Here is a 23682-nt window from a genome sequence, read left to right on the forward strand (position 1 = left end):
GTGTAGCAAACCTCACGGTCCAGGAAAGGGAGTTTAAAAATTACGGGCTGTAGGTCCTTCCCCACCTGGCCACACTTCTAGGTTTAGACTTCCAGTGTAATCTCCAAAGACTAACTTTCAAATTCGGCGGCCCTATACCTCCCCCTCACTGTCTGCGGCCTCGCGACCCTCAAGGTCGATCTGCCTTCCCTGTTTGCGAACATCACCCCAGATTGCAAACCCATCACGACCAGGAGCAGACTGTACAGTGCCCAGGACCGGACCTTCATCAGGTCAGAGGTCCAAAGGCTACTGAGGGAAGGGGTCATTGAAGCGAGCAACAGTCCCTGGAGAGCTCAAGTAGTGGTGGTAAAGACCGGGGAGAAGCATAGGATGTTCATCGACTACAGTCAGACCATCAACAGGTTTACGCAGCTGGACGTGTACCCTCTCCCCCACATATCCGACCTGGTAAACAGGATTGCGCATTACAAGGTCTTCTCCACGGTGGATCTTAAGTCCGCCTACCACCAGCTCCCCATCCGCACTAGTGACCGCAAATACACTGCCTTCGAGGCAGATGGGCGGCTCTACCACTTCTCAAGGGTTCCCTTCGGTATCACTAACAGGGTCTCGGTCTTCCAGCGCGCGATGGACCTAATGGTTGACCGGTACGGTTTACGGGCAACATTCCCGTATCTCGATAACGTCACCATCTGCGGGCACGACCAGCAGGACCACGACACCAACCTCCGAAAATACCTATAGACCTCAAAGGTCATTGACCTTACGTATAACAAGGATAAATGTGTGTTTAGCACCGACCGCCTAGCCATCCTCGGCTACGTAGTACAAAATGGAGTTATAGGCCCCGACCCTCAACGCATGCGCCCCCTTATGGAGTTCCCCTCCCTCGCTGCTCCAAGGCCCTGAAGCGCTGCCGAGGGCTTTTCTCTTACTATGCCCAGTGGGTCCCCAACAATGCGGACAAGGCCCGTCCCCTGATCTAATCCACAGTTTTTCCCCTGTCGATAGAGGCCCGCCAGGCCCTCAGCCGCATCAAAGCAGACATTGCAAAGGCCACGATGCACGCCATCGACGAGTCCCTCCCCTTCCAGGTCGAGAGCGACGTGTCTGACGTAGCTCTGGCGGCCACCCTCAACCAAGCGGGCAGACCCGTGGCCTTCTTCTCACGTACCCTCCATGCTTCCAAAATCCGCCACTCCTCAGTCGAAAAGGAGGCCCAGGCCATAGTAGAAGCTGTGCGACATTGGAGGCATTACCTGGCTGGCAGGAGATTCACTCTCCTCACTGACCAACAGTCGGTTGCTTTCATGTTCAATAATGCACAGTGGGGCAAGATAAAAAACGATAAGATCTTGCGGTGGAGGATCGAACTACGAGATCTTGTATCGTCCCGGGAAGCTAAACGAGCCTCCTGATGCCCTGTCCCGCAGCACATGTGCCAACGCACAAGTGGACCGCCTCCGAGCCCTCCACGAGGTCCTCTGCCACCCGGGGGTCACTCGCATTTTCCACTTCATTAAGACCCGCAACCTGCCCTACTCCATCGAGGAGGTCAGGACAGCCACCAGGTACTGCCAAATCTGCGCAGAGTGCAAACCGCACTTCTACCGGCCAGAGAAAGCGTACCTGATAAAGGCTTCCCATCCCTTTGAATGCCTCAGCATGGACTTCAGCATGGACCTCCCCTTCACCGACCGCAACACGTACTCCCTGAATGTGATTGACGAGTACTCCCGATTCCCATTCGCCATCCCCTGCCCCAACACTACCGCAACCACCGTCATCAAGGCCCTCCATTGCATCTTTGCACTGTTCGGGTTCCCCGCTTACATACACAGTGATAGGGGGTCCTCCTTTATGAGCGACGAACTGCGTCAATTCCTGCTCAGCAAGGGCATCGCCTCGAGCAGGACAACCAGTTACAACCCCCGGGGTAACGGACAGGTAGAGAGGGAGAACGGAACGGTCTGGAAGACCGTCCTACTGGCCATATGGTCCAGGAATCTCCCAGTCTCCCGCACGCAGGAAGTCCTCCCGGATGCCCTCCACTCCATCCGGTCACTGCTTTGTACCACGACCAACCAAACACCTCACAAACGTCTCCTTGTCTTCCCCAGGAAGTCCTCCTCTGGGACCTCGCTCCCGACCTGGCTGGCAGCTCCCGGACTCATCCTGCTCCGAAAACACGTGCGGGCGCACAAGTCGGACCCGTTGGTCGAGAGAGTCCATCTTCTCCACGCTAACCCCCAGTACCGCGACGGCCGACAAGATACGGTCTCCCTACGAGACCTGGCGCCCGCCGGATCCCCACGTACACCCCAGCCACCAGTCCCACCCTCCCTCCCACCGCTGCACCTTACAGGAGGATCAGTCCTTCCGCCGGCCCCGTCTGGGCCCCCCCACCCACCGACGCACCCCGCAGACGCTCCCTTCCCAGGTCAACCGTTTTCCACACCAGCGGCGTCTAGGGGTGTCGAAGCTGCCACAGACATCGAGGCCACGCTCCCTGAGTCACAGACGCGCGAGCCTCCACCGGAGTCACCACCGAAGCTTCAACGATCACAGAGGACGACCAGGGCCCCCGATCTTCTGATTGCTTCATTTTAAAGTATATAGTTAATTGTGAATCTGTAAATAGTTACAAAACGCTGTACGGAGGTATTACGGTACCTGCATAACTATAATTTCTACCACGTTACCATGTTGTAATATCAAGCCACCACCCCCGCCGGACTCTGTTTTAACAGGGGGTAAATGTGGTAGTAGTCTGTGTAGAGGTATTACTGTACCTGGTAATGCTGGAACACCATTGGCACATATTGTATGTTTCCTATTGGTCAAGCTGTATGGTAGCTCCGCCCTGCAAGGGGGTGTAAGAGCCCGTGCCGCCCCAGCAGCCTTCTTTCTGTACCTGAGCTGCTGGGGGAAACATCTAGCTTATTAAAGCCTTCAGTTGGACTACAACCTCGCTTTAGTGGTCATTGATCGTGCATCAAGATGCACCTGTGTTGGCATCGCCACCACCCCCCTCCCACCATCATGCATGGAAAGTAACACCCCGCTCCCCCCCCCCACCAACATCAATGTTCATGTCTCTCACGTCTGCCACTCTTATCTAGTGACAAGGATGGCAAAAGCTGACAGAGCGTTGAGAACCTGTCCACCTCGAACATAAGGTGGAGAAAAACACCAGGACCCCTGACCTTTGAGGAGACAATAGTAGCTGAGATTAGTCATCCAGTGTCTCTGAACTCCATGGGAAGCCCATTCATTGACAGGTCGCCTTCTGCTCTCCGTCAGGCAGGAGTCAGACACAGCGCTGAGAGTGAGAGGAGCATCGCTCTGTCCCAGATGCAAGCCATCATCGTTGTCCTGCAGAGTGCGGCCAATGGCTTCAGCGTCCTACTCATGAATGTAGGAACCATCATGAGGACTTCCTGCAGGCACCACATTCATGAGCTGCTGTCAGACCTCATGGTGGGAGAACTCTTCACTCCCTGGTCATCCCCAAACTGAGATAATATAAGGGTGTCCCATGTGGGCCCTGGCCATCGCTCAATGTCTTTCCTCCTCCATCAGTTGACCTTTGCTACCCTTGTAGCCATCTGGGATGGCCACGTCCCGATTACAAAATGGACACTTGCAAAGAATGCAGGGAAAATTGGACAATGCTAAGAAACAAGCAGGTGCAAGCTCTGTCTGTTGTTTAGAACCTTAAACTCTCAGACAGGACAGAAACTGCCAAGCAATCTACATACTAATGAGCCATCTCCGGGGACAAAAGGGAAACATTTAGATACACAATGTTAAGGCAGACTCCCCGGCGCCAGAAGAGGCTAAGACAAAGCAGACCAACGGTCACTAGTGTTGTATTGGGGCCCTCTGGATCCGTGGAACACATACAGGTCACCAACACTTGAAATAGTGCAACACTATTTTATTAAGTCAGAAACTGTTTAACATACTCTCACTGTGGGTTAACACGATATTAGCTTTAACTAAAGACCTTTGCCTTGTCCTAACCAGTCGATGCACTCAGCACATGGTGAATGTCTGTGCTGCAGGCTGTGAGCTCTGTCCTACTAGGAAGCTGCAGCTCGAATGAACGGGAACTCTGATGTCCCCTGTCTTTATAGTGCATGTGCTCTAACTGGTGATTGGCTGCGGTGTTGTGTGTGTTGATTGGTCTTGCTGTGTGTCCATCAGTGTGTGTGTCTGCACCATGATATACTGCTGTATATTATGACATCCCCCCTTTTATAAAAGAATATACATGTGTGGCAATAAATAGTGTATGGTGAGAAAGTCCCTGACTACATGTGGGGTCCAAAAGACATATTTACAGGACTATGTACATGAGAACTAAGCTATTTACATGGGAAGGTGTCTGGTGCAGAAAAACAGTATGCAACAAGAATAACAGGATGAATACTATATACAAACCATGTAAACGATCAAATGGAAGAACAAAACAATTCAGAAAGTCTGTAAGTCCACAAAGTTCACAAAGTAAGTCTCTGAGGTGGGCGACAAATTCTGGTTGACGCCTCAAGGGTGGGTCGGGAGCTGCCGGCTGAGGAGCGGGCTGGACTGCGTCAGAGTGAGGAGGATACAGTGACAGGGATCTCTGCACAGGCCATGGCAGGGTCAGCAAGAGGGCGAGGCAACAGTGGAGGATCACGTAGCGAGCGTGGAACGAGACGAAGCGCGCGTCAATTGCGGCACAGAATGGAGCCATCCGGTAGACGAACCAGGAACGAGCGGGGGGCAACCTGCAGCAGTGAAGGACAGCAGCGGTTGCAGACCAGCCACCATCCGGAAGATGGATGCGGACTTTGTCATCTGGAGCCAGAGCAGGGAGATCAGCTGCACGGGAGTCATGAGCCGCCTTGTGCAGTGCACGAGACAGCTGCATCCGTCGAAGGACCGGAACGTGGTCGAGGTCTGGGACATGAATGGACGGCACCGTCGTCCCCAGGGTACGACCCATGAGCAATTGAGCTGGCGACAGGCCAGTGGACAGTGGGGTGGAGCGATAGGCCAGCAAGGCGACGTAGAAATCGGACCCAGCATCGGCAGCCTTGCAGAGCAGCAGTTTGACTATATGTACTCTCTTCTCCGCTTTGCCGTTGGATTGGGGGTACAGGAGACTGGATGTCACATGGGCAAAATTGTACCGCCTGGCAAAGTTGGACCATTCCTGGCTGGCCATTGTCCGACACAACCATGAGTGGGATGTCTTGTCGAGCAAAGGCGTTCTTACAGGCACAGATGACTGCAGACGATGTGATATCGTGCAACCGTATCACCTCCGGGTAATTTGAAAAGTAGTCCACGATCAGGACATAGTCTCTACCCAGCGCGTGGAACAGGTCGATGCCCACCTTGGTCCATGGTGACGTGACCAACTCATGGGGCTGCAGGGTCTCACGTGGTTGGGCCGGCTGGAAGCCGGAAGTCAGTTTCAAATTCCTAGGGGTGCACATCTCCAAAAATCTGTCCTGGTCCACCCACGTCGACGCTACCACCAAGTAAGCACAACAGCGCCTATACTTCCTCAGGAAACTAAGGAAATTCAGCATGTCCACATTAACCCTTACCAACTTTAACGGATGCACCATAGAAAGCATCCTATCGGGCTGCATCACAGCCTGGTATGGGAACTGCTCGGCCCAGGACCGCAAGAAACTTCAGAGAGTCGTTAACACAGCCCAGTCCATCACACGAACCTGCCTCCCATCCATTGACTCCATCTACACTTCCCGCTACCTGGGGAAAGCGGGCAGCATAATCAATGATCCCTCCCACCCAGCTTACTCACTCTTCCAACTTCTTCCATCGGGCAGGAGATACAGAAGTCTGAAAACACGCACGAACAGACTCAAAAACAGCTTCTTCCCTACTGTCACCAGACTCCTAAATGACCCTCTTATGGACTGATTTCATTAACACTACACCCCTGTATGCTTCATCCGAGGCCAGTGCTTATGTAGTTACATTGTATATGTTGTGTTGTCCTATTATGTATTTTCTTTTGTTCCCTTTTCTCCCCATGTATTTAATGATCTGTTGAGCTGCTCGCAGAAAAATACATTTCACTGTACCTCGGTACATGTGACAATAAACAAATCCAATCCAAATCCAATCCAAGCGCTGACAAGTGGGGCAGTTGAGCACTGTGTTGGCTATATCTTCATTAATGCCGGGCCAGTACACTGCCTCTCGGGCCGGCGGCGGCACTTTTCCAAGCCAAGATGGCCCTCGTGTAGCTGTTCCAGGACGAGCTGGCGCATGCTGTGCGGGATGACAATGCGGTCCAGTTTTAGAAGAACCCCGTCTACTACCGCCAGATCATCTCTGACATTATAGAACTGAGGGCATTGGCCCTTGAACCACCCGTCTGTTAGGTGGCGCATGACACGCTGTAGCAAAGGGTCAGCCGCCGTCTTGCGGCGAATTTGGATGAGGCGTTCATCCGTGGCAGGTAGATTGGAGACCACAAAGGCCACATGGGCGTCAACCTGGCAGACAAATCCCGCTGGGTCACACGGAGTGTTGACTGCCCTGGAGAGAGCGTCAGCAATGATGAGGTCTTTGCCTGGGGTGTATACCAGCTGGAAGTCATATCGCCGGAGCTTGAGAAGAATACGCTGAAAGCGCGGCGTCATGTCGTTCAAGTCTTTCTGTATTATATTGACCAGCGGGCGATGGTCGGTCTCGACGGTGAATTGAGGAAGTCCGTACGCATAATCGTGAAACTTAACCATACCGGTCAGAAGGCCCAGGCACTCCTTTTCAATCTGCGCGTAGCGCTGCTCCGTGGGGGTCATGGCGCGTGACGCATATGCAACGGGGGCCCATGATGAGGCCTCATCACATTGCAGGAGCACTGCCCCAATGCCAGATTGGCCGTCATCGGTCGAAATGTTGGTCTCTTTTGCTGGATCAAAAAAAACTAAGACCGGGGCCGTGGTGAGTTTGGTTTTGAGTTCCCTCCATGCGCGCTCGTGGGCAGGGAGCCATTGGAAGTCTGTCGTCTTCCTGCCCAGGTTCCTGAGAGCCATGGTATGAGAGGCGAGGTTAGGGATAAATTTCCCTAAAAAATTGACCATGCCCAGAAATCGGAGGACCGCCTTCTTGTCCTCTGGCGTTTTCATGTCTGTGATAGCAGCTACCTTGTCCGCATCCGGCTGCACACCCAACTGGGAGATGTGGTCTCCGAGGAACTTGAGTTCCATCTGACCAAAAGAGCATTTGGCCCTGTTGAGGCGGAGGCCATGCTCACGTATATGTTTGAATACGTGCTGGAGGCGACTGACATGCTCCTGCGGGGTGGTGGACCAAATGATTATGTCGTTGACATAGACGTGGACACCTTCAATGCCTTCCATCATTTGTTCCATAATCCTATGGAACACTTCTGAAGCAGGTATGATCCCAAACGGTATCCTGTTGTAACAATATCTGCCAAAGGGGGTATGAAATGTGCAAAGTTTCCTGCTGGATTTGTCGAGCTTGATTTGCCAGCATCCTTTTGAGGCGTCAAGTTTGGTGAAGAGTTTGGCGCGAGCCATCTCGCATGTGATCTCTTCGCGCTTGGGAATTGGATAATGCTCCCTCATGATATTGCGATTTAGATCCTTGGGATCAATGCAAATTCTCAATTCGCCGGAAGGCTTTTTTACACATACCATGGAACTGACCCAGTCGGTTTGTTCCATGACTCAAAATCACTCCTTGGTCCTGGAGGTCCTGCAGCTGCTGCTTGAGGCAGTCCTTAAGGGGTGCTGGGACCCTGCGAGGTGCGTGCACCACAGGCGTGGCATTCTGTTTCAATAAAATCTTGTAGGTGTATGGGAGTGTGCCCATGCCTTCAAAGACATCGTGGTGCTGGTTGATGATGTCGTCGAGTTGCGCCCTGAAGTCGGTGTCCTGAAAGGCAGACGTGTCATCAGGAGAGAGAGAGTGAACTCTCTGAACTAGGTTCAACAGCTTGCATGCCTACGCGTCAAGCAGGGAGGCTTTCGAGGAGCCCACGATTTCAAAAGGAAGGATGGCTTTGCGTGACCTGTGCGTCACTTCAAGTTGGCACGAGCCGCTGGCATCAATGGCATTGCCATTGTAATCCAATAGCTGGCAGGCTGATGGAAGGATAGCTGGTTTGACACGAAGGCTTTGGAAGTCAGACCGCGCAATGAGATTGGCGGAGGCACCAGTGTCCAGGCGGAATCGTATTTGGGACCGGTTGATCGTCAGGGTGGCACACCACTCATCGTCTGGATCGATGTTGTATACCGACAGCGGCTGGTGTCTTTGCTTCGGGGACACCCTGTTTTTTGTCACGATACGGACTCGAAAAGGCGTCTTCGGGTCCTCGGTGTCACTGTTGTGTGGGAGGTCTGCATCAGACTCGGTGACCGTGGGTTGAATTGCCCGGACATTCCTGCGAGGCTGGCTGAAGCGATATGAATTGGCAGGCTGAGCTGCTCGGCATAAGGCAGCGTAGTGGCCAAGTTTGCCACATCTTAGGCATTGTCGAGATTTGGCAGGGCATTGCCATTTTAAATGGGCGGAGCCACAGTTGCCGCACGCCGTAGCGTCAGCACATTCGCTGTGCCACCGCGCATGCGTGGTGCGGTCGTGCGTGGTGCGCGCCTGCGCATTACGTTCGTCGAAGTCGCCGTCTCCTCGTTTGGTGCGCACAAGTGCGGGGGTCTGCGAAAAGCGCCCAAAATGGCCTCCCTCATCCAGGCTGAGGCCCTGGAGTTGCTCAATTGCTTGGACCAGTTCTACCTCGTGGGGACTTTGCTGCGCCGTTTCAACCGCTTGGATGTGGGAATACCGACTCGTGGCATTTTCGTGTAGGACACAGGTCTCGATGGCGGTCGCTAGGGTGAGCTGCTTTACCTTGAGGAGCTGCTGTTGTAGGGGGTCCGACTGAACACCAAAAATATCTGGTCGCGTGTCATGGAGTCGGAGGTGGGCCCGTAGCTGCAAGACTGCGCAAGGATGCGGAGGTGAGTGAGAAAGGATTGGAAAGGTTCATCCTTACCCTGCAAATGCTGTTGGAACACGTAGTCCTCGAAACTTTCATTCACCTCTACGCTGCAGTGAGTGTCAAACTTGATGAGGGCCGTCTTGAACTTTGTTTTATCTTCATCATCTGCAAAGGTGAGAGTATTGAAAATGTGAATGGCATGGTCCCCGGCCGTGGATAGGAGGAGAGCAATCTTCCTGGTATCCGAGACGTCCTCCCTGTCTGTGGCCTCAAGGAAGAGCTGGAAGTGCTGTTTGAATATCTTCCAGTTGGCCCCGAGGTTGCCGGCGATGCGGAGCGGCGGCGGCAGGCAGATGTTGTCCATGTTGCAGGTTGACGGAATGCTGGCGGAAGGCAGATCACTTGCAGGTAGGTCTAAGAAGTTCTAATATCCCTCAACTCCTGGTTTCATGTTGCGTTGGGTGCTCTGGATCCGTGGAACACATACAGGTCACCAACACTTAAAATAGTGCAACACTATTTTATTAAGTCAGAAACTGTTTAACATACTCTCACTGTGGGTTAACACGATATTAGCTTTAACTAAAGACCTTTGCCTTGTCCTAACCAGTCGATGCACTCAGCACATGGTGAATGTCTGTGCTGCAGGCAGTGAGCTCTGTCCTACTAGGAAGCTGCAGCTCGAATGAGCGGGAACTCTGATGCCCTCTGTCTTTACAGTGCGTGTGCTCTAACTGGTGATTGGCTGCAGTGTTGTGTGTGTTGATTGGTCCCACTGTGTGTCCATCAGTGTGTGTGTCTGCACCATGATATACTGGTGTATATTATCACAACTTGGACACGCCCAGCGATCAGGGAACCACCCCTCTATTGGAGGAAGATCGATACGACTGATTGAGAAAGACCCAATTAGTTGAGGCCAATTTCAAGGCCCGCCCAAAAGCGCACAAAGCCCTTTTTAGTACAAAAGATATTCCCCAAGGGAGAATCTTCCTCCTTTGGCTTTGGCTCTCACCGAAGAGAGAGACCAGCCTAGCAGCTGCACCAGACCAAGTAAGTCCTAAGTCAATGCATGCTACGAGATAGACGCTCCTAGTTGCTACCCTGTAAACAGCTCAACCCAGCAGCCTCAGAACCGAGCAACGGCCATTGTTCCTCTGACTGAGTGGGTACCCAAAGCTAAGTATAGGCTTTAGTAATAGTGGTAGTTTAGTTTGTAGAGTTTATGCATGAGTAGATTTGACTGTGTGTAAAGAAATGAGCATTGCTTTTGAACTTACTAACTGGTGTATTGAGTCATTGATCAGTATTCGGTTCTGAACCTTGTGGCGGTGTCGAAAGATACCTGGCAACTCTTGAGCAAACGTGATTAAACAGAGCCAAATTAAGTGCCAACCAAAGAGAGCAACACCCTCCACCTCATCCGAGGAGATGTGCCACTCCTCCAGAACCAGGTGCTCGCCCCGTTGCAGTGCCAGATTGTGGAAAGCGCAGCAGACAACAATGATGCGGGACACCCTCGGGGGGCTGTACTGGAGGGCTCCCTTTGACTGTTCCAGGCACCAGAACTGCCGCTTGAGCAGTCCAATCGCTTTCTCAACCAGCATGCAACATGGCGCATGAGCCTCATTGTGTTTGTGGTCTCCGCACTGACGCCATCAGCCACCTGCTGAGGGGAGGAACCCCCTGTCCCCGAGGAGCCATCTCCCTAGCCACTGCTCTCCCTCGAAGACGGCTGGGATCTGCGAGTGGCCCAAAATGTAACTATCATGGACGCACTCTGGGAAACTGGCGCACACCTGCATGATGCACAGGCATGATCACAGATGATCTGGACATTGAGGGCATGGTATCCCTTGTGGTTTGTAAATGGAATGCCATACTACCATGGAAACCGCAGAGCCACATGAGTGCAGTCGATGACACCCTGAACCTGGGGCATGCCTGCCATGTGTGCAAAACCCACAGCCCTGGCATCCTGGTTCACTTGGTCCCGGTCCAAGTTGATATATTGTGGGCCCTTGCGAATAGCCCATCTATGACCTCCCTTATGCATCTGTTAACGGTTGACTGGGAAATACTGCACAAGTCACTGTGCTTCCAGAAACAAGCCTCTTTTATACAGGTTCAGAGCGCAGTGACTTTAAGGATCACAGGCAATGGGTGACCACCTAGTCCATGTGATGCAAACTCTTGCATAATCTGCCACAGGTGGGCCACAGTCTTCTCCGGCACTGGATCTCTGACATCTGGATGTAGGACGGTCAACATCAGAATATCATTGGCTGGTCGTGTCTCCTCTGAGGCTCTGCCACCTGTGGCCATGCTTCCGGAAGAGCAACAGGTCCAGCGTCCTTCCCGCTCCTCTGAAGGGTGCTGTTCCTGGCCACGTGCAGCGGCATGTCAATGTCAATGTCTGTTGATCACAATTAATAGAATAACTAATTCGACTGGTTCCATGATTCTGCAGAATCATAAACCGAAAGGAAGAGAACATCAAAGCGAGCGATGAGGATTCCTGACAGTGCCATAACTCTTAGCCCTCTCAGCAGCTGGGACATCCACCTATGCTGTTTCCACCTGTGTGAGCGCCTTTCTATGAAGCCTCACTCCCTTCCCTGTCACACATTAGCCGCTTCCCCACAGTTGTCCCTCTCAACTCCACATGAATGAAGCGATTCGACCTTTGAGAGTCTCAACATTCCCAAACCCTCACCAAGCATAAGCTGTTGCGATAGTCGAGTGCATTCAATGGACCAGCGTTCTAACCTAGACGATGACCCCCCCCGCCCGCCCCGGCCATTGTCTTTAAAGCGGTGAGTGATGAGAGACTTCACCATAACGCCTTGCATTGGGAGCCACATGTGTCACCTCTCTGTTGTGTAGCTGTGAGTATGAAGCTTGGAGTTCAATTCTTGGGGGCAAGACTTCAAGGGTTAAAAATTGGGTACCATTCTGTGGCACACTCATGCATTGTAATGCTGACTTAATTGGCACAATTGACTCATCAAGTAAGGGCCAAGGAGTTTTAAAAAATATATTTTTTGTCAGAAAATTTTCAATTATAACATACAAAATAGTCAAACAAATTTATACAATTTTTATAAAAATATCCCCACAACCCAGCCCCTCCTATCCCATATTTATCCAGAACCCCCGCCAACCACCACCTCCTAATTGCTGACAACAACCAGCCTTAAAGAAGGTAATGAATGGCAGCCTTCTAGAGTTAAACGCCTCATCCGATCCCCTTAAGGCATACTTTATCTTTTCCAAATGGAGGAATTCTGACAAATCCCCCAATCATGCCGAATCCTTAGGTGGAGCCAATGCCCTCCATCCGAGCAAGACTCGCATCTGGGCTATTAGAGAGGTGAAGGCCAAGACATTAGCCCTCTTCCCCTCCTGCAAGTCCGACACTCCAAAGATCGGCATCATTGGACACAGCCCCATTCTAACCCCCAAAATCTCCGACATTGTTTTGAAGAAGGAAACTCAAAACTTAATTAACTTAGAACAAGGCCAAAACGAGTGGTTCGCTGGCCCCCTAGAACAACATTCACATCTGTCTTCTACACCCGGAAAGAACACACTCATGTGTACCTTAGTCAAGAGCGTCCTATGCACCACTTTAAACAAAATCAAACTCAGCCTTGCACGAGGAGGTAAAATTGACCCCATGTCGAACCTCGTTCCATATCCAACCCTCCAAAACCAAACCTAACTCTGACTCCCATTTCCCCATTACTTCCTCCAGCAAAGCCTTCTCCATCGCCAACATCTGCCCATATATATCTGATATCTTCCCTTCCCCTATCTCGTCAAGAAAGAGTCAGGGAGTTGATCAGGCAACTGGTTTTCCCTTGTGGCAGGCGTGCCACACCTTATTCGTGTGAAGGCTGCAATTAGCAATCCAATTGCATCCTTAGAGGGCATCCTCTTTGCCCTAGCTCATGTAGGCTGCAGATTAAATAACCCTTCCAATTGGAACAGCTAGCCACCCAGAAACTAACCCCTGACAGTCTGGCCTTACTAACAAGTGCCATTGAACTTCCATACAGCTCATGACCTCTGGCTTCACAGTGCTGCCTCAGTGTGGGGGTTCATTCTTACTAGAGTCGTCCTCCCCCCTATGTGAGGGTCTCAGGCCTCATAAGGCTTGAAAACACCTCTTCTCAGAGTTCTGCTCATGCAGCCTGGCCTCTCATGGGACCCCACCCATGAACCTCATAGTTGCCCACAGTGCTGACCCTCAAGATTCGCCTGCTCCCACCCATTTTCCAGCTGCCACTCTGGAAGGGCAATCCTTCAGCGGTTATATCACCACAAGCCCAGCGAGGTGGACTGAGGAAGTGCTACCTGCTATCAGCCGACAGACCCCTTTACACCTGGACGCTCAGAGACATGACTGGACGCTAAGGCCTGCGAGCGACCCCATCCCCCGAGATGCCGAGGCTGGACCCCCCCCCCCCATTAACCCTGGCCCCAAGTTAAACTTATCTGGGTCCCCCACGACCTCTTTGCTGTCCCCTCTGCAACTGGCACCTTGGATGGTAATGGCGACCTGAGTGCTCACCTCTGATATCTCCTTTGGAGATGAGGTCGCCAGATGCGCATTTTTATGTAGCTGTTGTGAATCATGCCGGCGTGATGAATTTTCAGCAAGTGAGGAAGTCCCTCGCTAATTATATTATCATGTATTAAAATGAGGTTTACGGTCTTCTGTGATGGGTTTCTCATCACGCCACAAAGCGACGATCTGAAAAATTGGAACTCGCAATCTTGCTGGAGAGAATCACATTTTACGATTCACGCCAAATTTTCTGCCCACGCCACCATTCTCACTGGCAGCTAACACCGGCTCAAAATCGCCCTCAACATGTGAGATTCCTCTCACCTCTCAAAGCTAACTCTGGACTGGCACTGTGAAAATCTGCTAAGAGGGATAAAGTAGTCAATTGACAGAGAATTGATACAAACCAATACAGCTTTCCCCAATGTTAAAGAAATAGAAGTAAAATGTAAGCATGTGACTCGCAAACACAAACTAAATAATAATAGTTTATAAATTAAAAGTCAATCTTCTGAGTATTCTTGTACATGTATCATGAAACAGTAGCATTCAGGTACATCAAGTAATGTGAATGGCAAATAGATTGTTGGTCTTTACTGCAAGGGCATGGAGTATAAAAGTAAAAATGAGACCTTACCTGGAGCACTGTGTACAGTTTTGATCTCCTTACTTAAGGAGAAATATACCTGCATTGGAGAATGTTCACTGGGATTATTCCTGGGATGAAAGGGTGTCTTATGAGGAAAGGTTGAGCAGGTTGGCGTCATTTTGACGAATGAAAGGTGATCTTATTGAAACATACAAGATTCTGAGGGGGCTTGGCAGGGCTGACGCCCAGAGAATATTTCCTCTCTTGGGGAAAACTAAAAATAGATATCTCCCATTTAAGAGGAAGAATTTCTTCCCTCAGAGGATTGTTAGTGTTTGGAATTTTCCTTCACAGAGAGCAGTGGAGGCTGGGTCATTGAATATATTCTCATGACTGAGTTTGACAGATTTGTCATTGACAAGGGAGTCAAGGGTTATGGGTGACAGGCAGGAGCGTAGAGCTAAGGCCACAATCAGTGATGAGCTTATTGAATGGTGCAACAGTCTCATTGGGCCAAATAGCCTACTCTCCCATTTCTGGTGATTTATGATCTCCTGAACCTTGTATTAGGGTTTTCATACAGATTGTCAGTGCGATAACGTTGCAATTACGAGCTTTCCTACAATTAGGTTTACAAGGGTGAAAGGAGGAGTTTTACACTCAATGCTATCAAACAGCATAGGTGTGCATGATAACAGAATTTGGAAGATAAAACAAAAACAGGCCTGGTTTGTGCTCCTGACTGTGATTTAATGGCTTTAATACAAATGTGGCAGCGTGGCTATTGGCTGAGGACAGTACAAAATTATGATATCTCGTGTAGTCAAGCTTCCAGACGACACTTGCTATGTTCACATATGAAGAATGCACTGCGGCATGTACAGATTGCGTGTGCAGAGTGCCATGTATGAATCAGTATTTTCAGAAGAGACAATAGGGGCAAAAACTGAAGGAAAATCTTTGCCTTGAAAGACTAGAACATGATAAGACTTCAAAGGGAACAACTCAAAGTACAAGTCAGATACTTCCTCATTAAGAACACAGTATGAATCAATTCGGTGCTTTCTTGAAGTCACTGACAAAATAGCAAAGAGCAATTACTACCAGCAAGGCATCAGCCACATCTTTTGTCTGGGAAGCATCAATGGGTATCAGACACCTATGGAGTGGGAGAAAGCTGTTCTAAAGTGTAAACAACAGGAGTGATTGCAACCATTAGTACTCAGCTCTTGGTCTTATGGCTGAGAAATGAATTCTTGTTCAGTTCACCATGGCGCCCAAGGCAATAAACAAACTAGATAGTTTGCCTGAAATATTTTATCATAGAATTTACAGTGCAGAAGGAGGCCATTCGGCCCATCGAGTCTGCACCGGCTCTTGGAAAGAGCACCCTACCCAAGGTCAACACCGCCACCCTATCCCCATAACCCAGTAACCCCACCCAGCACTAAGGGCAATTTTGGACACTGAGGGCAATTTATCATGGCCAATCCACCTAACCTGCACATCTTTGGACTGTGGGAGGAAACTGGAGCACCCAGAGGAAACCCACGCACACACGGGGAGGATGTGCAGACTCCGCACAGACAGTGACCCAAGCTGGAATTGAACCTGGGACCCTGGAGCTGTGAAGCAATTGTGCTATCCACAAGGCTACCGTGCTGCCCCTTGTATATTGATGTGCCAGCATCTGGATAAATACAATAATATAATTTTCTCAAAACATAATTCAGTTCTCTGTGTTCAAGAGGTAACTATATCCCACTGATTACCTGTTTGAATATCAAACTGCCCTGGTGATGATGAACGCCTCCTTTGCAGTAAGCTTGTGCCTCTATTCATTGATAAAGAATTGATGTATTGTGACTGCCCAGTCAGGATACTTTCTGCTGCTGCAGTAAATCTGGGCATCTGGCCTTCACTAATCTGCCCTGTGCTGCTGTCATCATCAGAGTCCTATGTGGCAGAAAAATAAATGGTACACGTAAAGTTTAAAGACATGAGTCAAATAGCTTGAGTAACCATGGATGCAAATTGTTATTTTTAGTATAAAAAGGTGCTATCTTACATTTTAAATTAGCTGAGGGAATTCTGTATCAATCAACATGAAAAAGTGTTCATTATTGATTTTAAACGCATTCCCAGATCAGTTAGCACACATATCACTTGCTCTGAAGAATTCTTGTACACACAGTCAGAGTAATGAGCCGAACCGCAGAAAAAATATCTGCATGATACCAGTGTGATCATCTTGTTTCCCAAATAATAATAATAATCTTTATTAGTGTCGCAAATAGGCTTACATTAACACTGCATGAATTACTGTGAAAAGCCCCTAGTCGCCACACTCCGCCGCCTGTTCGGGTACACTGAGGGAGAATTCAAAATGTCCAATTTACCTAACAAGCACGTCTTTCGGGACATGTGGGAAGAAACGGAGCACCTGGAAGAAACCTACGCAGGCAAGGGAAGAATGTGCAGACTCCGCACAGACAGTGACCCAAGCCGGTAATCGAACCTGCTGTGAAGTAACAGTACTAACCACTGTGCTACCATGCTGCCCATATTAGATACACTAGTAACTTTACCAAATGAGTTTGCAAATTTAGCATTTAGTTGTCAACTATACCATATTTCAGGAGATTTCTTTGATGGTGTTGGCCCATATGGTTAATTGTAAAAGGATTAAATGGTTCTAAGTTCATAGCACAATCTCCACAGCAACAGCATATATCATAGATGATATTAATTCAGAAAATGCATCTACACTGAAAAGAACATCCCTTATCTGGCAAAATCAATGGAGTAAACTTTTACATTCGCGGTCTGAATGTTAGTCTGATGGAGCAGAGTGCCCACCATTACAGAACGCATCTGATTTTCATCCCAATGAAAACAATGAAAAGTAAGATTGTTCTATAACAGGCAGACAACCTGCTCCATCAGTTTTCCAGTTATGTGGTGAAGATGACAATTTGCCTTGCTATCTGAAACCCAGGATTAAAAGAAGAACATTCTTATCGACAGGAGCATGAAGACATTGTGCATTTTTTATTGAGAACTTTGGACGGTACAATCAACATCACATTAATGCTTTACCTTTTGACTTTTTTGCATATGTGCTGAGATAGAAAGGAAGCACTTACTCAGGGATGAGTATTAAGTCAACTTCAGCAATTCCACGGGCAATTGAGTCCAGGCAAAGAGTTGGGAAATCAAATACATAAGTAAAAAAAGCTGTAAGTGTGAAAGTGAGCAATGGTACCAGTTTCCTACTATCTATCACTCATTCATGCTCGCTGTTCCTCCAGTCACGGCTCTGCAGTCAGTCCCCACTCTCTCTGACTGACAGCAGAGACTGTTAACCCACCCATATGTTGGACTAGCCCCGAAGGTTGGAACATATATTTAAAATGATAGATTTCTGAAAAGTCAATTTCGAAAATCCGCCAAACAGTGGAAATTTCTCATCCCTGAATCCATGCCACCAGTCAAGAACTGTCCAGCTCCCTTTTGAATACGAACAGAGAGGCAACACACAGTGCCTCAGTTGACAATGCATTCCAGAGGCTCAATATTCTTCAGAAATAGAAACCTCGATCAGGTCACTTCTAAATCTGCACTGCTCGATTGCTGTTATAAATAATGCTTGGGGTTAAGGAGTAAAGAAGTCTTTACATTATTATACAGGGCATCGATGAGGTCATCCCTGGAGTACTGTGTGCTTTTATATATTTTAGAATGTATCTTGTCTTAGATAGTCTTCTGTATCACTAACTCAAGAACCCGATTTCATACTCCCCTCAGTAGAGGAATACATTTTTTGGGGGAAATATTTTTATTCAGGTTTTCATTTTGTACAATACAAAGTAAACATGTCTGTGTAGACCAGATACAATTTTACAAAAGCCAAACATTGGAGCTAACACCCAGGTCCCTGCCGCCCCCCCCCCCCCCCTCCCCCCCTCCTCCCACCTCCCTGTCCTTTTTATTTTACTTTCAAATATTTTTGTTGAATTTTTATAACTGTACACTGTACAAGAGGGAGGGTGAGCGAGATGGTTCGTATGTACAATTTTGTTACTGTTGCCCCCTGGTTTTGTTGGGGGTCCCTCTGGCTCCCTCCTCGGTCTTTTCCCGTGTCCCCTCCTGATGTTTCCTTGGGTTCCTGCCTTGCTGCCCCCCTCTCTCCATTTTTCTTACCTGCTCTGTGTGGTCCTGTCTCCCCTCATTGGCCCCCCACCCCCCTCCCTTCCTAGCCACTATTGGCCTCGAGCAGGTCTTGGAACAAGCTAATGAATAGCCCCCACGCTTTGTGGAAGCCCTCATCCGACCCTCAGATGGTCTATTTGATCTTCACCAGGTGGAGAAATTCCAACAGGTCTGCCAGCCAGTCTGCGGCTGTGGGTGGTGCTGCCGATCACCAACTGAGCAGGATTCTCTGGCAGGCGATTAAGGAAGCAAATGTCGGCCCTCTTCCCCACATAAAGTTCTGGCTGGTCCGATACCCAGAAGACTGCCATTCTCGGGCACAGCTCCACCCTCACCCCCACAACCTTGGACATCACTTCGAAGAAGGCTGTCCAGAGCCCGTCAAATCTGAGGCAAGTCCAGAACATGTGGACGGGATTAGCTGGGCCTCCCTGGCACCGTTCACACTTGTCCTCCACCTCTGGAAAGAACCAGTTCACTCGGGTTCTGGTTAGGTGCACTCCGTGCGCCACTTTGAACTGCCTGAGGTTTAGCCTTGCGCAGGAGGTGGAGTTGGCCCTGCTCAGTGCTTCGCTCCAGAGTCCCCACACCACCTCCGTCACTAGTTTGTCCTCCCATTTCTGTCTTGCTTCGTCTAGTGGTGTCCTCGCCCTTTCTAACAGTCATCTGTACATGTCCCTGCAGTTCCCCATCTCCATCCCGAATGTCTCTAGCAGTTCCTCCAACATTGTGTCTCTCTTGGCCCAAGGGTACCTCGTCGTCTCCTTGCAGAGAAAGTTTTTGATCTGTAAATGTTGGAGCTCCTGTGCGTTGGGGAGCTCTAGTCTGTCTGTCAGCTCGTCCAGGGTTGCAATTCTGTCTCTCTTGTAGAAGTCCCTAATTGCTAGCCGCCCCCAGTCCTGTCTCCGCTTCTTACAAATGGCAGCTAGCATGGCTGGTGAGAATTTGTAATTATTGATGTGTTGGGTGCTCTGGATCCGTGGAACACATACAGGCCACCAACACTTAAAATAGTGCAACACTATTTTATTAAGTTAGAAACTGTTGAACATACTTTCACTGTGGGTTAACACGATGTTAGATTAAACTAAAGACCTATGCATAGTCCGTGGCAGGGTCAGCAGGAGGATGAGGCCACAGTGGAGGATCACGAGACGAAGGGCGCATCGAATGCGGCGCAGAATAGAGCCACCCGGTAGACGAACCAGGAACGAGCGGGGAGCCACCTGCTGAAGGACCACAGCGGTTGCAGACCAGCTACCATCCGGAAGATGGACGCGGACGTTGTCATCTGGAGCCAGAGCAGGGAGATCAGCTGCACGGGAGTCATGAGCCGCCTTGTGCTGTGCACGAGACAGCTGCATCCGGCGGAGGACCGGAACGTGGTCGAGGTCTGGGACATGGATGGACGGCACCGTCGTCCTCAGGGTATGACTCATGAATAACTGGGCTGGCGACAGGCCAGTGGACAGTGGGGCGGAGCGATAGGCCAGCAGGGCGAGGTAGAAATCAGACCCAGCATCGGCAGTCTTGCATAGGAGCCGTTTGACTATATGTACTCCCTTCTCCGCTTTGCCGTTGGATTGGGGGTACAGGGGACTGGATGTCACATGGGCAAAATTGTACCGCCTGGCAAAGTTGGACCATTCCTGGCTGGCGAAGCAGGGGCCATTGTCCGACATAACCGTGAGTGGGATGCCGTGTCGAGCAAAGGTGTCCTTACAGGCACGGATGATTGTGATATCATGCAACCGTATCACCTCCGGGTAATTTGAAAAGTAGTCCACGATCAGGACATAGTCTCTACCCAGCACGTGGAACAGGTCGATGCCCACCTTGGTCCATGGTGACGTGACCAACTCATGGGGCTGCGGGGTCTCAAGTGGTTGGGCTGGCTGGAAGCGCTGACAAGTGGGGTAGTTGAGCACTGTGTTGGCTATGTCTTCATTAATGCCGGGCCAGTACACTGCCTCTCGGGCCCGTCGGCGGCACTTTTCCACGCCAAGGTGGCCGTAGCTGTTCCAGGACGAGCTGGCGCATGCTATTTCAGTTTCAGGAGAACTCCGTCTACTACCGCCAGATCATCTCTGACATTATAGTACTGAGGGCATTGGCCCTTGAGCCACCCGTCTGTTTGGTGGCGCATGACACGCTGTAGCAAAGGGTCAGCCGCCATCTCGCGGTGAATTTGGACGAGGCGTTCATCCGTGGCAGGTAGATTGGAGACCACGAAGGCCACATGGGCGTCAACTGGCAGACGAACCCCGCTGGGTCACATGGAGTGTTGACTGCCCTGGAGAGAGCGTCAGCAATGATGAGGTCTTTGCCTGGGGTGTATACCAGCTGGAAGTCATATCGCCAGAGCTTGAGAAGGATACGCTGGAGACGAGGCGTCATGTCGTTCAAGTCTTTCTGTATTATATTGACCAGCGGGCGATGGTCGGTCTCGACGGTGAACTCAGGAAGTCCGTAGACATAATCGTGAAACTTAACCACACCGGTCAGAAGGCCATGGCACTCCTTTTCTATCTGTGCGTAGCGCTGCTCCGTGGGGGTCATCGCACATGACACATATGCAACGGGGGCCCATGATGAGGCCTCATCACGTTGAAGGACCACTGCTCCAATGCCGGATTGACTGGCATCGGTCGCAACTTTGGTCTCCTTTGCTGGATCAAAGAAAGCTAAGACCGGGGCCGTGGTCAGTTTTGTTTTGAGTTCTCTCGATTCGTGCTCGTGGGCAGGGAGCCATTGGAAGTCTGTCATCTTCCTGACCAGGTTCCTGAGAGCCGTGCTATGAGAGGCGAGGTTAGGGATAAATTTCCATTAAAAATTGACCATGCCCAGAAATCGGAGGGCCGCCTTCTTGTCCTCTGGTGTTTTCATCGCTGTGATGGCAGCAACCTTGTCCGATCCGGCTGCACACCCAATTGGGAGATGTGGTCTCCGAGGAACTTGAGTTCCGTCTGACCAAAAGAGCATTTGGCCCTGTTGAGGCGGAGGCCATGCTCATGTATAGGTCTGAGTACGTGCTGGAGGCGACTAACATGCTCCTGCGGGGTGGTGGACCAAATGATTATGTCATCAACATAGACGCGAACACCTTCAATGCCTTCCATCATTTGTTCCATAATCCTATGGAACACTTTTGATGCAGATATGATCCCAAACGGCATCCTGTTGTAACAATATCTGCCAAAGGGGGTATTAAATGTGCAAAGTTAACTGCTGGATTTATCGAGCTGGATTTGCCAGAACCTTTTGAGGCGACGAGTTTGGTGAAGAGCTTGGCGCGAGCCATCTAACATGTGAGCTCTTCGCACTTGGGAATTGGATAATGCTCCCTCATGATATTGCGATTTAGATCCTTGGGATCAATGCAAATTCTCAATTCGGCAGAAGGCTTTTTTACACATGCCATGGAACTGACCCAGTCGGTTGGTTCCATGACTTTGGAAATAACTCCTTGGTTCTGGAGGTCCTGCAGCTGCTGCTTGAGGCGGTCCTTAAGGGGTGCTGGACCCTGCGAGGTGCGTGCACCACAGGCGTGGCATTCGGTTTTAATAAAATCTTGTAGGTGTACGAGAGCGTGCCCATGACCTCAAAGACATTGTGGTACTGGTTGATAATGGCATCGAGCTGCGCCCTGAAGTCGGTGTCCTGAAAGGCAGACACGCCAGCAGGAGAGAGAGAGTGAACTCTCTGAACTAGGTTCAACAGCTTGCATGCCTGCGCGCCAAGCAGTGAGGCTTTGGAGGTCAGACCGCGCAATGAATTTGGCGGAGGCACCAGTGTCCAGGCGGAATCGTATTTGGGACCGGTTGACCGTCAGGGTGGCACACCACTCATCGTTTGGATCGTGCTGTATACCGATAGAGGCTGGATTCTTTGCTTCGGGGACACCCTGTTTTTTGTAACGATACCGACTCGAAAAGGCGCCTTCGGGTCCTCGGTGTCAATATCGGGTAGTAGGTCCGCATCGGGCTCGGTGACCGTGGGTTGAATGGCCCGGACATTCCTGCGAGGCTGGCTGGAGCGATACGGATTGGCAGGCTGAGCTGATCTGCATAAAGCAGCATAGTGGCCAAGTTTGCCACATCTCAGGCATTGTCGGGATTTGGCAGGGCATTGCCGCTTTAAGTGGGCGGAGCCACAGTTGCCACACGTTGTAGCGTCAGTATGTTTGCTGCGCCACCGCGCATGCGCGGTGCGGTCGTACATGGTGCGCGCCTGCGCAGTACGTTCGTCGACGTCCCCTCGTTCAGTGCGCACAAGCACGGGAGTCCGCGAAAAGGCTGCCCTCATCCAGGCTGAGTCCCTGGAGTTGCTCGATTGCTTGGACCCGTTCTGCCTTGTGGGGACCTTGCCGCGCCAGTTCAGCCGCTTGGATGTGGGAATACCGACTAGTGGCGTGTTCGTGTAGCACGCAGGTCTCGATGGCGGTCGCTAGGGTGAGCTGCTTTACCTTGAGGAGCTCCTGGCGTAGAGGGTCCGACTGAACACCGAAAATGATCTGATTGTGTATCATGGAGTCGGAGGTGGGTCCATAATTACAGGACTGCGCAAGGATGCGGAGGTGGGTGACAAAGGACTGGAAAGGTTCATCCTTACCCTACAAACGCTGTTGGAATACATAGCGCTCGAAACATTCATTCACCTCTATGCTGCAGTGACTGTCAAACTTGAGGAGGACCGTCTTGAATTTTGATTTATCTTCATCATCAGCAAAGGTGACAGAATTGAAAATGTGGATGGCATGTTCCCCGGCCCTGGATAGGAAGAGAGCGATCTTCCTGGTATCTGAGGCATCTTCCCGGTCTGTGGCTTCAAGGTAGAGCTGGAAGCGTTGTTTGAATATCTTCCAGTTGGCCCCCAGGTTACCGGTGATGCGGAGCGGCGGCGGCGGGCGGACACTGTCCATTTTGCAGGATGACTGTATGCTGGCGGAAGGCAGATCACTTGCAGGTAGGTCTAAGAAGTTCTAATATCCCTCAACTCCTGGTATCATGATATATTGGGTGCTCTGGATCCGTGGAACACATACAGGCCACCAACACTTAAAATAGTGCAACACTATTTTATTAAGTTAGAAACTGTTGAACATACTTTCACTGTGGGTTAACACGATGTTAGATTAAACTAAAGACCTATGCCTGTCCTAACCAGTCTTTGCACTCAGCACATGGTGAGGATCTGTGCTGTCAGCTGTAAGCTCTGTCCTTCTAGGAGGCTGCATCCCGAGTGAGCGGGAACTCTGATGACGCCTATCTTTACAGTGCGTGTGCTCTAACTGGTGATTGGCTG

At 50.4% G+C, this 23682-nt stretch overlaps 1 protein-coding gene across 3 annotated transcripts in view; it reads right to left on the reverse strand.

Annotated features, from left to right (window-relative positions):
* Positions 1–23682, reverse strand: part of kiaa0586 (KIAA0586 ortholog) — a 934633-nt gene that overhangs the window by 105935 nt on the left and 805016 nt on the right. For all 3 annotated transcript variants that reach the window (XM_072489245.1, XM_072489251.1, XM_072489243.1), the window contains one exon: positions 15939–16122. In XM_072489245.1, coding sequence (XP_072345346.1) covers positions 15939–16122 — 184 coding nt within the window. The remainder of the gene's footprint in view (positions 1–15938; positions 16123–23682) is intronic.

Source organism: Scyliorhinus torazame, chromosome 2 (genome assembly GCF_047496885.1).
Source record: "Scyliorhinus torazame isolate Kashiwa2021f chromosome 2, sScyTor2.1, whole genome shotgun sequence".
Lineage (NCBI taxonomy): Eukaryota > Metazoa > Chordata > Chondrichthyes > Carcharhiniformes > Scyliorhinidae > Scyliorhinus > Scyliorhinus torazame.